This window comes from Piliocolobus tephrosceles, chromosome 14 (genome assembly GCF_002776525.5).
Source record: "Piliocolobus tephrosceles isolate RC106 chromosome 14, ASM277652v3, whole genome shotgun sequence".
NCBI lineage: Eukaryota > Metazoa > Chordata > Mammalia > Primates > Cercopithecidae > Piliocolobus > Piliocolobus tephrosceles.
Genome location: NC_045447.1, coordinates 111,389,471 through 111,406,398, shown reverse-complemented (window position 1 = coordinate 111,406,398; position 16,928 = coordinate 111,389,471). Strand labels below are relative to the sequence as shown.

Sequence of the window (16,928 nt, the reverse complement as noted above, 5' to 3'; positions counted from 1 at the left end):
CCCACTGACACAATTTTACCCATGTCACAAACCTGAATCTGTACACCAAACCCCACTGACACACATTTTATCCATGTGACAAACCTGCACATGTACCCTATGAACCTAAAATAAAAGTTGGAAGAAAATAAAGTTACAACCAACTCTTGTACTTTGTTGTGAGGAAACGATCATATGTGTTGACAAAAAATCAACTACTGATAGATTTATAATACGATATATGTAGCAGAAAAATATCAGATATACATTATATATCAAAAAGTACGACTTAAAAAGAGCATGACAATCTTTATGATGGGATATTGTGCAACTACTGCAAGCATATTTTCACAGATTATTTATTTATTTATTTATTTATTTATTTATTTATTTATTTATTTATTGAGACGGAGTCTTGCTCTGTCGCCCAGGCTGGAGTGCAGTGGCCGGATCTCAGCTCACTGCAAACTCCGCCTCCCGGGTTTACACCATTCTCCTGCCTCAGCCTCCCAAGTAGCTGGGACTACAGGCGCCCGCCACCACGCCCGGCTAGTTTTTTTTTTTTTTTTTTTTTTGTATTTTTTAGTAGAGACAGGGTTTCACCGTGTTAGCCAGGATGGTCTCGATCTCCTGACCTCGTGATCCACCCGTCTCGGCCTCCCAAAGTGCTGGGATTACAGGTATGAGTCACCGCACCCGGCCCAGAGATCATTTATTAACATACGATAATGACTACACTGAGTGGTTTTTAGAAGCATGAATTGAAACTATGTATAAGCGTGACTTTATTGAATGTTATATATAACATTACACACACATTTACATAATTATACAATAAGTATGCTTATGTTCATAATTTTTACTTATTTATATTCGCATGTAAGCCCAATAGGAAGTAATCTCTATATCTGAGTGATTATTTCATAGATGATTTATGTTTGTTCTATAAAAATATAAACACTGCTATGGATCTTCCAAGTATCCTGAAAGGATACAGTTTGTAATTAAACAGTAACTATTTTAGAAATCATTATTTTAAATGAGGCTATGATGAATCTAGTTTCATTGCACACTTTAACTTTGGAACATTTCATGAAGCGTCCCTTGATCACGACTCTCATATTCAGGAGCTTTTTGAGATCAAAATGGGACAGTCAGTATGGATCTATTTCTTAGACATGCAGACGGATAACTTCAAATAAAAGTAGTAATTTAATCAGAGTGCACAGTTGCTCTGGAATAAAACTGGGAAATAAGCGTATTTTTAGATTCTTAATGTTTTACACACTGTAGCAGTCCACAGCACCATTGCGTACTTATTTTTCTACTAAAATACCTTGGTAGAAATTCTCAGTAGAGATCAGGCTTGTCCTTCATACATAAACTAATCAAGTAGGAAAGTGTGAATGAGAAAGCAGTGCCAAACACAGGTACCGCATGGAAACAAGTGTGAGGCTGCCAGAAGTCGTTTTCGTAGCTTTACAGACGAATTATATTTTTCCTAATGTATTGCAAACCAAACTTGGAAAAAAAGAAAAAAAAAAAAAGGAGGCAAAGAGAGAAAACAGGTTACATCAGCCCTATCTCACAATCCACAAGTTCATCCTATTAGAGGAGGAACTGTGTAAAACAAATTTTATTGGTTGAATGTCCTATTTAGTTAATCACAAAACTATATGAGAACATGCTTGTGACTTATTTAGCAGCTTGTTTCTTTGCTTTCCACTGGCTTCACGAGTGTCCTTTGGAAAGAGAAAGTACATTTGGAATCCTGTACACCTTTTCTTTCTCCAGTCCCCTCTTCTCACTTCCATCGCTAAGGTGATAGAAGCAACTGGGAGCAATGCATTTGTAGCACACCTGGGTCAGAGGTACCCTCCGGGGGAAGGATCAGACCTGCTTGAAAGCACATTGTTAGAATTGGGAGGCTTCTAGTAGCTATAACATAAGCACTGATGTTTACTGCTCCCTCCCCTCCACTTTGATCACTCTGGGAAATGTTTTTGTAAAAAATCAATTGTATGGAAACACAATTCACATAAAATAAATACTCCTATTTTAAGTGCACAGTTTGCTGAGTTTTGCCAGATGTAACCGTCCAGGTGAATAAAATTGATTAAACTGATTTTTCAAATAGTAATAAATTAACCCTGCAATCTTGTTAGAAATTTATTATCCATTCTATGTACTGCTACATTCAATTGGTTATTATGTTTTAAGGACTTTTGAGTCTATGAGGGATAAACACCAAAGTTGTACAATGCCTTTGTCTCGGTTTGGAATGAAGGCAATACTGGGTTCATAAAATAAGATAGGAAGGGTCCCTTTGAATTCTTTTTTTTTTTTTCAGATGGAGATTCACTCTTGTTGCCCCGGCTAGAGTGTAATGGCACAATCTCGGCTCTCCGCAACCTCTGCCTCCCAGGTTCAAGCGATTCTCCTGCCTCAGCCTCCCCAGTAGCTGGGACTACAGGCATGCGCCACCATGCCTGGCTAATTTTGTACTTTTAGTAGACATGGGGGTTTCTCCATGTTGGTCAGGCTGGTCTCAAACTCCCAACCCCAGGTAATCTGCTGGCCTTGGCCTCCCAAAGTGCTGGGATTACAGGTGTGAGCCACTGCGCCTGACCCTTAAATTCTATGTCTTAAAAAGAGTCTGTTCGAGATTGATATTATCATAGATACTCCTCAGCTTACAATGGGCTTATGTCTTAATGAACTCATCCTAAATTGAAAATATTGTGACTCTAAAATGCATTTAATACATTTAACCTACTCAACCTGAACATCATGACTTAGCCTCACCTACCTTAAACCTGCTCAGAACACTCACATTAGCCTACAATTGGGCAAAATCTTCTACAATAAGGCCCATTTTAAAATACTGAATGTCTCAGGAAAGTTACTGAAAACTGTACTGACAGTGAAAAACTGGTCATGCTGATGCTCGTCATTAATGGACACAGATGAAAGCACCATTATCAAGTCAAAAGCGCAAGTCAAACCACCAGCAGCTGAGGACTCTGTACTCTCTTAACTGTTTGATAGAGTTCACCTCAGAAACCATGTAGCCTGGAATTACCATACAGAAATCTTTTTAAATTAAAAGTATTCTTTAATACATGGAAGCTATTACTCTTTCTGTTTCTTTTTGCATCAGTTTTAAGAATTAGTTTTACAAATAATTTCCCATGTTATTTTATTTGTCAAATGTATTGGCCTCAAGTTTTCATAATTCCATTGATGTCTGTAGGTTCTGTAGTTACATCCTCTATTTAATTCCCATTCTCTAAATTTTGTAGCTTCTCTAATTTTTTTTCATGATAAATCTTGCTGGCCATTGTTTAATTAAAATCTTTTTTATTTCAAAGAACCAATTTGTGCATATATTAATTAGCTCCATCTTTGGTTATTTGCTATTTTGTTGGTTTACATTTTTATCTTTATTATCTTCTTCCTTCTTCTTAATTTGGATATACTTTGCTCTTAATTTTTTTAGCTTTTTAAGAAAGAAACTAAAGGTCATTGATTTAAGTCTTTTATTTTCAATATATGTGTTACATCTATAAATTTACCTTTAATAAATGATTTATCTGCATCCCACATGCTTTATTATGTTTTAAATTTTTTTCTTTCAGTTTAAACTATTTTTTTGTGTGTGATACTTTTCTTGCCCCATGGGTTTTTTTGAAGTATTTTGTTTAATGTTCAAATATTGGGGTGTTATTTTATATATTCTACTGATGTCCATCTCTGGTTCATGATACAATCCATATTCTCCATTGCATTTAGTTGACATGTCTCCATGTCTCTGGAGAATTCCTCAGTCTTTCTAAAATGCTTGTAAGGAATACTGGCAGTTATTTTGTAGAATGTCCTTCCTTGATTTCAGTTTGTCTGATGTTTTGTCATGATTAGGACTAAAGTTACACATTTTGCTTAAGAATACCATAGAACTGATGTTCTGTCCTACTCAGTGCATCATATAAGAAGTTACATGAAGTTGATTTATCTTATTATTAGTAATGTTAACTTGGATCACTTGGCTAAGGTGCCAACTCCACTTTGAAGTTACTATTCTATAATTATCTTGTGGGAAGATACTTTCATATTACGCAAATACATTCTTTCCCAACATACATTCACCACTAATCTTAGCATCCCTCAAAGGTTGTTTCTTGCAACAATTATTATTGTGGTATTTGCAAAATGATGATTCTTATATTTTATGTCTCCTACATTTAATAAAATTTTACGTAATAAAATACTGCCCATTCTCCCCCTTTGGTTTATTTAATATATTATTTATGTTAATATGGATTCATTAATTTTTTTTTTTTTTTTTTTTTGAGATGGAGTCTTGCTTTGTCATCCAGGCTGGAGTGCAATGGCGTGATCTCAGCTCACTGCAACTTCCCACCTTCTGGGACTCAAGCCATTCTCCTGCCTCAGCCTCCCGAGTAGCTAGGACTACAGGCATGTGCCACCGTGCCCAGCTAATTTTTGTATTTTTAGTAGAGACCAGGTTTCACCACATTGGTCAGGCTGGTCTTGAACTCCTGACCTCAAGTGATCTGCCCGCCTCGGCCTCCCAAAGTGCTGGGATTACAGGCGTGAGCCACCACACCCAGCCTGGATTAATTGAAAATTTTCTTTTGTAGGTTGTAATATATTACTATTGTTATTTATTTTATAGCCCCAATTTTCTCAAATTTGGTTATGGAAGTTTATTCACATTGGGTTCTGTTTCCTTTTCACATTTTCCCACTGTTTTGTGAGCGTTTCCTTACTTTCTGGCATGATAAAATATTTCAAACGAATCTTGTGTTTTCCCTGCCCAATCCTGATGTCAAACATGTCCCCAAGGAGCCTTGGTTCCTTCCATTGGAGAACGTGTTCTCATTGTTACTGGGATGATGTTGTTTCTAGGCCCTTCTGTTAGAGGAGCTAGAAAATGTATGTATGTATACTCAAACATTATACACACCTATATTTATTTCTACAATTATCCATCTGTACGTATACTAAAAACAATGATTTAATATAATACTTTTGGTTCCAATCCAACACTACAGGATGCATTATAGCCTTTCTCCTTCCCTTATTTATAACTCCGTGCTCTGAAGGTAGAAAACCTGGCTCTTATCAGACCACCATCATGAACAACACCGTTAACTATCCACACTAGAAAGTTCATGACCAACCGACAACTTCAGAGGAATCAAATGCTCATTGATGTTCTTCACCTTGGGAAGGCAACAGGGCCTAAGACAGAAATTCAGGAAAAACTAGCTGAAATGTACAAGACCACACCAGATGTCATCTCTATATTTGGATTCAGAACTCATGTTGGTGGTGGCAACATAAAATGATATAATCAATTTAGGTGTTTTCTTGGCATTTGATTTTTCAAAAAATCAACATATTGTTTCCCTATGTTGCCCAGGCTGGTCCTGAACTCCTGGGCTAAGACAATCCTCCAAATTCGGCCTCCCAAATACCTGAGATTAAAGGTGTGAGCCACTGTGCCTGACTGGTGTAACCACTTTGAAAAACAACGTGGCAGTTTCTCAAAGGCAAAAGGTATCATAATCATATAATGCAACAATTTCACTCCTGGGTGTAAATCCAAGAGAAATAAAAATACATGTTCACACTAAAACTTGCATATGAGTATTCATAGCAGCCTCACTCATGATGGCAAATGTGCAGAAACAACACAAATGTCCATTGACTGATGAATGGATAAACATAAACTATTACTCAGCTATAAAAGTAAAGAAATATTGATACACGCTATAACATTAAAGAAATTTGAAAACATTGTGCTAAGAGAAAAAAAAGCAAACTACAAAAGATCACACATTGTATGGTTCTATTTCTATAAAAGGTGCAGATTAGGCAAAACTACAATGACAGAAAATAAACCAGTGGTTGCTTATGGAGACACAGGAACATGGGGGAAGTAGGAGGTAGCTGCTAAGAGGTGAGGGTTTCTCACTCATAAGTGGGTAACTGATAACTGGGTTATCGCTTCTCAGAGAGACTGTGGTGATGGATGCACAGCTCTGTGAATATTCTGAAAACCACTGCATTGCATACTTTCTTTTTTTCCTTATTTGTTTAGAGACAGGGGCTCCTTCTGTCACCCACACTGTAGTGCGGTGGTGCCATCTGGTCTCACTGCAACCTGTGCCTTCTGGGCTCAAGTGATCTTCCAGTCTCATGTCCCCGAGTAGTTGGGACTACAGGCATGAGCCACCACACCCCGCTAATTTTTGTATTCTTGCTAGAGATGCTGTTTTGCCATGTTGCCCAGGCTAGTTGCAAACTCCTGAACTCAAGCGATCCACCTGCCTCAGCCGCCCAAAGTCTTAGCATTACAGGAATTAGCCACTGCACCTGGCCTGAATTGCATACTTTGATAAATGAATTGCATGATACTTTAATCATATTTCAATAAAATTATTATTTTGAAAAGGGCCAGGCGTGGTGGCTCATGCCTGTAATCTCAGCACTTTGGGAGGCCAAGGTGGGCGGATTGTCTGATTTCAGGAGTTCAAGACCAGTCTGGCCAACATGCTGAAACCCTATCTCTACTAAAAATACAAAAAAATTAGCTGAGAATGGTGGCATGTGCCTGTAATGCCAGCTAGTCGGGAGGCTGAGGCAGGGGAATTGCTTGAACCAGGGAGGTGGAGGTTGCAGTCAGCTGAGATCACGCCACTGCACTCCAGCCTGTGTGACAGAGCGAGAGTCCATCTCAAAAAGGAAAAAAAAAAAGAAAGAAAATGGGAGTTGAACACAGGTGGCCACCCCCTGAGTATAATCCAAGCACTTTGGGAAGCTGAGGCAGAATGATCACTTGAGGCCAGGATTTGACACCATCCTGGGCAACATAGCAAGATCCCATCCTTACAATAAAAAATAAAGAAGTTAGCTGGGCATAGGAGCAAATGTATGTAGTCCCGGCTACTTAGGAGGCTGAGGTGGGAGGCACTGTTTGAGCCCGGGGTTTCGGGCTGCAGTGAACCATGATCACACCACTGCACTGCAGCCTGGGTGACAGCAAGACCCTGTCTCTAGGAAGAAAAAAAAAAAAAGAAATGCAAGTTTTTATCACCTTCTGAGAGTAATCAACGTTCAGGAGGAACAGAGAAGAACAAAAGACACTGAATGGTTGAGGGTGGGTTGCTGGTCAGGCTCAGTTGCTAGCTGAGTAGTATCTGAAAAATTCATTAGTAAAATTAGGGCGCTAGGGGTGAGTCATGCAGTCGAATGATGAAAACTAAATCCAGTATAAACACCCATGGTCTTTCTTTACATGAATTGCAGTGAAAAATTCCTAAGTGCCTAAACAGCAAGAGGTCTGAAATGATGGCAGCGATTTATTAAAGACTGAAAAAAAAGAGGCCAGGCGTGGTGTCTCACGCCTGTAATCCCAGCACTTTAGGAGTCCGAGGCTGGTAGATCACAACAACAGGAATTCAATACCAGCCTGGTCAACATGCTGAAACCCCGTACCTACTGAAAATACAAAACTTAGCAGGGCATGGTGGCACATGCCTGTAGTCCCAGCTACTTCAGAGGCTAAGGCAAGAGAAATACTGGAACCTGGGAGGCAGAAGTTGCTGTGAATTGAGATCAAGCCACTGCACTCCAGCCTCGTGACAGAGGGAGACGCCCGCAAGCAAGCAAGCAAGAAAGAAAGAAAGCAAGAAAGAAATGGCATCTTCAAGACCCATGAGGGAGTTCCCTGCTGGAGAAGCTCTAGTTCTGCATTTGCTTAACCGTTGATTTGAGTTAGCCAATAGGACACTATCTTAGATAAAGTGTACAAACAACTCCATTTCATCTCCTCATTAATAAAAACTGATTAGGCAGTCTAATACCAATTCTGACTTTTAAAAAGCTAATTAGAAAAAAAAGTAATTAATTATGGAGCCAAAAGATGTTTGAGTAGTTACAAGCTATTCAGAGAATTCAAAAAACCACTCAGGTATCAGGTCATAAAGTATGATGAAATAAATTTCAGTAATATATTTTAAAATAAACTGATTAGACAGGCAACAACACCTGGGCAATGGGTCTCCTCATCTCTAGCCACACAAACCCAGTCGCACAGCTCTGGGGTTGCAAAGGCTGCATAGTCACAAACAGACTGGTCTGAATTGAGATTTCCCTACTTGTATTTGTATTCGGAGACAGGGTCTCACTCTGTCACTCTGGCTGCAATGCAGAGGTACACTCATAGCTAACTGCAGCCTTGACCTGCTAGGCTCAGGGGATCCTCCTGCCTCAGCCTCACCATAGCGAGGACTACAGATGAGCACCACAACACCCAGCTATTTTTTTTTTTTTTTTGTAGAAAGAGAAGCCTTGCTATGTTGCCCAAGCTGGCCTCAAACTCACACCCTCAAGAGATCTGCCCACCTCGACAACCTGAGTAACTGGTTCTACAGGAACAGACCACTATGCCTGGTAATTATACCTTATTAATTTTTATTTGCATAGAGAGGAGGTCTTGCTATGCTGCCCAGGGCGGCCTCAAACTCCCAGACTCAAACAGTTCTCCCAGCTCTGCCTCCCAAAGTGCTGACGCTACAGGCATCAGCCATTGCACCTGGCCTGACTTGAGATTTCTTTAATCTAGCTTCCCATACTTCATATAATTGGGAAAAGCACTAGTGGTTTTTATTAACTACTTAATATTTCAACAAGAATCAACCATCTCTCACCATTGCCAGGACCCTGGTCAGAACCACTATCATCTCCCACCTGAGTTGCCACAGCCGGGCCTCCCTGCTTCTACCCAAATCTTCCCACAATCTTTCTCAACTCAGCCGCCATGGGATGCTTTTAAATCAGGAGACAGATCATGTCACTTCTCTGCTCAGAGCCCTCCCACAGTTCCCATCTCAGACAGAGTAAAAGCCAAAACCCCAGCAATAGCCTCCCGGGGCTTACACAATCTGTACTGATCCGAGCCCAACAACTCCCTGGCCTCCTCTCCTACTCCTCTCCCTCTCTCTGCTCCACCGGCCTCTTTCCTGAGCCTCAGACACACCCGAGTTCCCTCTTAGCATCTTTATTCTGTTGTTTCTGCCTACAACGCTCTTCCCTCAGCACCTTGGCCAGTTCCCTCCCCTCCTTCAAGTCTTTGTTCAATTTTCACTTAGGAGGTCAACCCTGATCACTCTATTTAATATTGCTATCTGTCCCTATTCCTGCCATGCTCACTCCTTTCTTTTTTCTTTATTTTCTCTTTTTGTGTGTTTTTCTTTTTTAGACATTGTCTCACTGTGTCACTCAGGCTGGGTTGCCATGGCACGATCACAATGCACTGAGACCTGAACTCCTGGGTCAAGAAATGGTCCTGCCTCAGCCCCTCTCACAGCTAACATTACAAGTGCATGCCACCACACCTGCTAATTTTTTTTTTTTTTTTTTTTTTATAGACAGGGTATCACTTTGTTACCCAGGCTTGTCTTGAACTCCTGGGCCAAAGCAATCCTCCTGCCTCAGCCTCCTAAATAGCTGGAATTACAGGTGTGGGCCACTACCCCTGGCTTCATGTTCATTTCTTCTTGCTTCCACCCTATACTGAGTGGTTTAATGCACCACAAATCTACTACCTAACAGTACAAGGAGCCAGAAATCCAAAATAGGTCTATTATGGCTAAAGCGAAGGTGTCAGCAGCACTGCATTCCTTTTGGAGGCTCCGGAGAGGATGTGTTCCCTTGCTTGGTTCAGCTTCTGTTGCCACCTCCATTCCTTAGCTCAAGGCCCCTAACTGTATCTTCAACGCCAGAAGCGAAGCATATTCGAATCTCCCTCTGTGACCTCTGCTTCCATCATCAAATCTCCTCCAGTTCTGACTTTCTTAACTCTTTCTTTCTCTGTTTTTTTGTTTTTTGTTTTGTTTTCTGTTTTTTGTTTTTAAGATGGAATCTTGCTCTGTCGCCCAGGCTGGAGTTCAGTGGTCCGCTCTCTATACCTCCCGGGTTCATGCCATTCTCCTGCCTCAGCCTCCTCCATAGCTGGGACTACAGGCGCCCACCACCAAGCCCGGCTAACTTTTTGTATTTTTAGTAGAGACAGGGTTTCACTGTGCTAGCCAGGATGGTCTCGATCTTCTGACCTCTTCTGATCTGCCCGCCTCGGCCTCCCAAAGTGCTGAGATTACAGGTGTGAGCCACTGTGCCCGGCTCCCTCTTTCTCTTATAAAGACCCTTGAGATTGTTGAACACAGCGGCCATGGCTCACAATCGTAATCCCAACAATTTAGAGGTCAAAGCAGTAGAAACACTTGAGGTCAGTTTGAGACCAGCCTGGGAAACATAGTGAGACCCCCTCAACTAAACAACAATAACAAAAAGAAATAAGAAAAGAAAAAAGTAGCTGGGCATGGTGGTATGCATCTGTAGTTTCAGCTACTTGAGAGGCTGAGGTGAAAGGATTGCTTTAGCCCAAAAGTTCAAGACCAGCCTTGGCAATATAACAAGATCCCATCTCTACAAAAAAATACAAAAGTTAGCTGGGCATTGATGGTGTACACCTGTAGTCCCATATGCTTAGAAGGCTGAGGCGGAAGAACTGCTTGAGTCCAGCAGGTTGAGGCTGCAGTTAGCTATGACTGCATCATTGCACTCCAGATTGGGTGAAAGAGAGAGACTCTGTGTCCAAAAGAAAAACAAAAGAAATACACAGTAGGTTTCTGCCCCTGGTCCTGGCACAGAGCTTCTCAAGTTCTTATAAAGGCCTCGGTGATAAAGGTGATAGGGACAACTTTTGTTTCAATATTTGGTCTTAGTCCCGGGTTTCTAACACAAGAGCCTCTAAGACCTTTGGAATCATCATAGTAAGAATGCATTTGTTGATGTTACTGAGATGACTGGGTGACTGAAAACTCCTAGACAGCTTCAGAAAAAGGGCTGGTTGCCAAACCATGTGATTAGCGGCTTGGAGCTGTCAGCCTCACCCACTGGGCTCCAGGAAGAAATAGTGCCTGAAAACTGACTTAATCACCAATGGTCAATGATTTCATCAGTCATGCCTGCATAACGAAGCCTTGGTAAACGCCCTCAACAACTGGATTTGGAGAATGTCTGGGTTGCTGAACACAAGGGAGATATGAGGAAGGTAATATGCACAATAGAGGGCATGGAAGTTCTGTACCCTCCCCACATACCTTGCTCTGTGTGTGTGTGTGTGTGTGTTTTTTTTTTTTTTTTTTTTTTTTTTGAGACAGGGTCTGGCTCTGTCTCCCAGGCTAGAGTGCCATGGCACAATCATGGCTCACTGCCCCCTATGCCTCCCTAGCACAAGCCCCATCCTCTCACGTCAGCCTCCTGAATAGCTAGAACTACAGGCACACGTCACTGTACCTGGCTAATTTTTAGAAAAATCTTTTTGGAGAGATGCATTTTCACCATGTTACCCAGGCTGGTCTTCATCTCCTGAGCACTTAAGCGATGTTTCCGCCTCAGTCTCCCAAAGTGCTGAGATTACAGGCATGAGCCACTGTGCCCAGCATATGCATCTCTTTCACTGGCTGTTTCTGAGATACATCCTTTAAAATGAACCAGTAATAGAAAGTAAATTGGTGAGATGCAGTGGCTCACGCCCATAATCCCAGCACTTTGGGAGGTTGAGGTGGGAGGATCATGTGAGCCCAGAAATTTGAGACGTGCCTGGGCAATATAACAAGACCCCATCTCTACAAAAAATAAAAGAATATAGCCAGATATGGTGGTGCAGACCTGAAGTCTCAGCTATTTGTGAGGCTGAAGAGGGAGGATCACTTGAGCCCAGGAGTTCGAGGCTACAGTGAGCTTTGATCACATGACTGCATTCCAGCCTGGCAACAGACTGAGACCCTGTGTCTCAGAAAAAAATGAAAACAACCTGTTTTTCTGAGTTCTACAAGCTGTTCTAGCAAATGATTCCACCCATGAAGGGGGTCATGAAACCCTGCTTTCTAACTGGTTGGTCAAAACTACATGTAACAACCCAGGACTTGCAATTGGCCTGTGAAGTAAGGGTAGACTCCTGGGACTGAGCCCCCATCCTGTGGGGTCTGCACTAACACCAGGATGGTGTCAGGATGGAATTGTGACATACCCAGTTGGTATCCAGATTGTCCAAAAGTCGGTGTAGAAACTCCGCACACACATTTGGTTAGAAGTGTTTGACCATAACTACTACTCAAGAAAAAGATCTACTCATTAGAAGCAAGAATCATAAAATTGTGTGTTCTACAAAAACAAATCAACCTTATCTACTGCCCAGTCCTACCGAACCATAGAATGTGAGAATAGAAGGTCTGACCATGGACTTGAGAGCTGACATGAGGAATGTCGCCACCATCCCGCTCTCCAAGGACTCGTCATCTTCAACAGACTCCTCATCTTCACTGGGCAGGGTGGAAACTGCAACTTGTGCCATGATCCCTGCACAAGAAAAGTAGTAAGGAAGTAAATGGTAGAAATCCAGCGTCCTAAACTCACATTGAGCTGTGAGTTTTTCACCGGCTGGATGATTCACAGTTTTCTTGCATCAGGGGAAAAATAAGACTCAGAAACTAAGAATTCAATTTGCCCAAAAGTCTCATCAGATAGAGAATCCATCTGCTAACTTTCTATCTAGTATTATTTTCATAAAGTTAGATCAATATCGTTCCCAAAATAAATGCACATGGCACCCAGAATCTGTGCATTTCTCCTAAGTAAAAGAGGAAGTAGACGGGTGCAGTGTCTCATGCCTGTAACCCCAGCACTTTGGGAGGCCAAGGCGGGCAGATCACCTGAGGTCGCCAGTTCAAAACCAGTCTGGCCAACATGGTGATACCCTCTCTCAACTAAAAATAAAAAAATTAGCCAGGTGTGGTGGCACATGACCATAGTCCCAGCTTCTTGGGAGGTTGAGGCAGGAGAATTGCTTGAACCCAGTAGGCTGAGGTTGCAGTGAGCACAGATCACACCACTGCACCCGAGCCTAGGCAACAGAGTGAGACTCTGTCTCAAAAATTTTTTAAAAAAAATTAAAAAAAAAAAAAAAAAGAGGAGGCGATGCACTTTACAACTCAGTGATGGGTTACCACAACTCAACACAGCAAAGAGGTGCCAAGCTCCCTTTCTCCCCTGCACAACCCAACACAGAAGAGTTGGTGCAGTGGAATGAGGCTGGATGGAGGGAAGTTGCCCTTCCTTCCTTCCTTCCTTCCTTCCTTCCTTCCTTCCTTCCTTCCTTTCTTTCTTCCTTTTTTTGCGATCTTGGTCACTGCAACCTCCGCCTCCCAGGTTCAACCAATTCTCTGCCTCAGCCTTCCGAGTAGCTGGAATTAGAGGCACCTGCCATCACACCCGGCTATTTTTTTTTTTTTTTTTTAGAGACTGGGTTTCACTATGTTGGCCAGGCTGGTCTTGAACTCCTGACCTTGTGATCCACCTGCCTCAGCCTTTCAAAGTGCTGGGATTGCAGGGGCGAGCCACTGTGCCCAACTGAGAAGTTCCTCTTCTTAGTGAGAAAATAGATCGCAGGGCATCAAGTAACACGTAAAATTCTTTATGAAAAGCAGTATTATTTTTGGAAAACCTTTCCTAATATTTTGGTATCAGCAAAAACCCTCAGATTAATTTCAAACACTATAAAAATACAATACATAGACTGGGCTCAGTGGCTCACGCCTGTAATCCTAGCACTTTGGGAGGCTGAGGAGGGCAGATCACAAGGTCAGGAGATTGAGACTATCTTGGCTAACACATGAAACCCCATCTCTACTAAAAATACAAAAAATTAGCCAGGCCTGACAGGTGCCTGTAGTCCCAGATACTCGGGAGGCTAAGGCGGGAGAATAGTGTGAACCCGGGAGGCTAAGCTTGCAGTGAGCTGAGATCGTGCCACTGTACTGTGGCCTGGGCGACAGAGTGAGATTCCATCTCAAAAAAACAAAACAAAACAAAACAAAACAAAACAAAACAAAAAAGCAGAAAATATGAACTGTCAGCAATGCTATAGAGAAATTGGAAGCTGTATTCATTGCTTTTTGGAAAGCAAAATGGTACAGCCCATTGTGGAAAATGGTTTAGCAGCTCCTTAAAATATTAAGCACAGAATTATACGACCCAACAACACCCTTTAAGCGTATATACTCAAAAGAACTGAGAGCGGGGACTCAATTTGTACACCCATTTAACAGCAGCATTATTCACAGTGGCCAAATGTAGAACCAACCCTAATGCCCATCAGCAGGTGAATGGATAAAGAAAGTGTAATATATACATACACGGAGTATTATTCAGCCATAAAAAGAAAAATATCTGGCCAGGTTCGGTGGCTTACACCTGTAACCCCAGCATTTTGGAAGCCCAAGGCAGGCAGGTCTCTTGAGCCCAGAATTTTGAGACCAGGCTGGACAACATGGCACATTTGGTTAGAAGTGTTTGACCATAACTACTATTCAAGAAAAAGATCTACTCATTAGAACTATAAATTATAAAATTATAAGTTCTACCAAAACAAATCAACCTTATCTACCGCCCAGTACTACCCAACTATAGAACGTTAGAACAGAACATCTCACCGTGGACTTGAGAGCTGACATGAGGGATGTCACCAACATCCTGCTCTCCACAGACTCCTCTTCAACACACTCCTCATCCTCAGCAGACTCCTCATCTTCAGCAGACTCCTCATCTTCAATGGGCAGGGTGGAAACTGCAACTTGTGCCATGATTCCCCTGCAAGAAAAGTAGTAAGAAATGGAATGGTAGAAATTCAGTGTCCTAAACTCGCATCCAGAGCTCTGAGAGTTTTTCACTGGCTGGCAAATTTAGTTTTCTTGCATCAGAGGAAAAAATAAGACTCTGTAACTTGGTATTCGATTTGCCCAAAACTCTCATCAGATAGAGAATCCATCTGCTAACTTTCTATCTAGTATTATTTCCATAAAGTTAGATCAATATCACTCCCAAAATATATCCACATGGCAAACAGAATCAGTGCATTTCTCCCAAGAGGAGGTGGCCAAGCACTCATGTCTGTAATCCCAGCACTTTGGGAGGCCGAGGTGGGTGGATCAGGAGGTCAAAAGATTGAAACCCCAGTGTCTACTAAAAATACAAAAAATAGCTGGGTGGTGGTGTGTGCCTGTAATCTCAGCTACTCAGGAGGCTGAGGCAGGAGAATCGTTTGAACAAGGGAGTTGGAGGTTGCAGTGAGCTGAGATCATGCCACTGCACTCCAGCCTGGCGACAGAGTGAGACTGCATTTAAAAAAAAAACAAACCAGAAAATATAAGAAACGTTTTTTTCTCCTAACCTTCTTAGCCTTCTGCTGGTACTGTTCTGTCAATGCCCTCTAAAAAATGATGGCTTCCTAAAAATAAAATAAACAACATATAACAAACCGATAAAAACTCACATTGAAAGATAAAAGATAACCTCGGTGAAGATGCAAGCACTTTTAAGACATAATAGGCCGGGTGTGTTGGCTCACACCTGTAAACCCAGCAGTTTGGGAGGCCGAGGTGGGCGCTATTGCCTGAGGTCAGGAGTCTGAGACCAACCTGGGTCAACATGGTAAAATCTCATTTCTACTAAAATATAAAAAATTACCTGGGTGTGGTGGCGGGCGCCTGTAATCCCACCTACTCAGGAGGCTGAGGCAGGAGAATCACTTGAACCTGGGAGACGGAGGTTGCAGTGAGCTGAGATTCCAGCCTGGGTGACAGGAGTGAAACTCCATCTCAAGAAAAAAAAAAAAAAAAAGACATAATAAACATAAAAGATGATTCTATTAACTCTATTAATCCAAATAACGTTTTCTAATTCAGAAAAATATATATAACTTGTCTATTTGGTAGCTTAAACACATTATTTTAAAACGCAAATACAGAGTAAACCCAACTAGGCTTGGGTATTTAATATTAGTTACTCTGGCTATATGATAAAATTACTGGATATTGGAATCTGAAGAAGCACAATTATGCTTCAAGTACCATGCTCATCTGTCACTGACATGCACACACCAGCGTGAATGCTTGCTTTGCTCAGACAATTAACTCTCTATAAATAAGCTCAGGGTTTGCTGTGGAATGTTCCCTGCTTTCCGTTTTCACTATGGTGAAAGTTACGGAAACTCGATCCTATAATTTAAGCAAAGTTGTACTTAAAGTAACTCATAAGTAAAAATTTAAGTTTTGAAACTAACTTTAGTGTCAAAAACATTTTAATCCAGGTAACATAATCTGTCTGCTTCTAAAAACTGGTATATAAAGCAATAGATCTGTTAGCCAGTCACAAGGTAAATAGGCTCATCCTACTGGAGCAGAAGTTTTATTGACAAATATGAAAGGAATAATCTAAAATATCAGAGTGCCAGTTAGGATTAAGACCACAAGCTGCCCCCTCCCCCCGTATATATCCTTAAAGATCTGAGCTACTAACATGGAAAAGAATGAAAAACACTGCTTTCAAATATAAATAAAAATATATTACATTTCGGTAAGAATACATTGTTTATGGGGAAGGGAAGCAGATGCTCATCTATTTTTTCCTGTCTATTGATAACTAAATTCAGAAGCTGTACTAAAAGTAAAGTAAAAGTTATAAATATATCTTCTCTTAATTTTTAAAGAGCAATGATTACTGTCAGAAAAAATCATTTGGTGGCTCGTATTCTTGAATTAAAAGTGCCATACCGAAGTGAAATCTTTTTGGTTTTCAACATCTAGCTTTTTCATGTCACAATTATCTTGGGATTCTTTTCCACTTACTGCATATTGTGAAAACTCACCTGAACTCAAAACTCTAGGTAAATCTATAAACCTATATCTAGGAATCCATCTTTAATTCATTCGTAAAATATGCTTTCTCTGCACACATTTCCTTTCTCTTCTTTTAACCTTAATATTTGGATTTAGGGAGCATTAATTTCCTTGACTGTA

General features: G+C 41.2%; 1 protein-coding gene across 1 annotated transcript in view; it reads right to left on the bottom strand.

Moving 5' to 3' along the window:
- Window positions 1-16,928, bottom strand: part of LOC111521709 — a 36,231-nt gene that overhangs the window by 15,498 nt on the left and 3,805 nt on the right. Inside the window, exons 2-3 of the mRNA XM_023185270.1 lie at window positions 14,565-14,721; window positions 12,311-12,432 (exon numbers count right to left, since the gene is read on the bottom strand). Of these exons, the coding sequence (XP_023041038.1) occupies window positions 12,311-12,432; window positions 14,565-14,721 (279 nt within the window). The remainder of the gene's footprint in view (window positions 1-12,310; window positions 12,433-14,564; window positions 14,722-16,928) is intronic.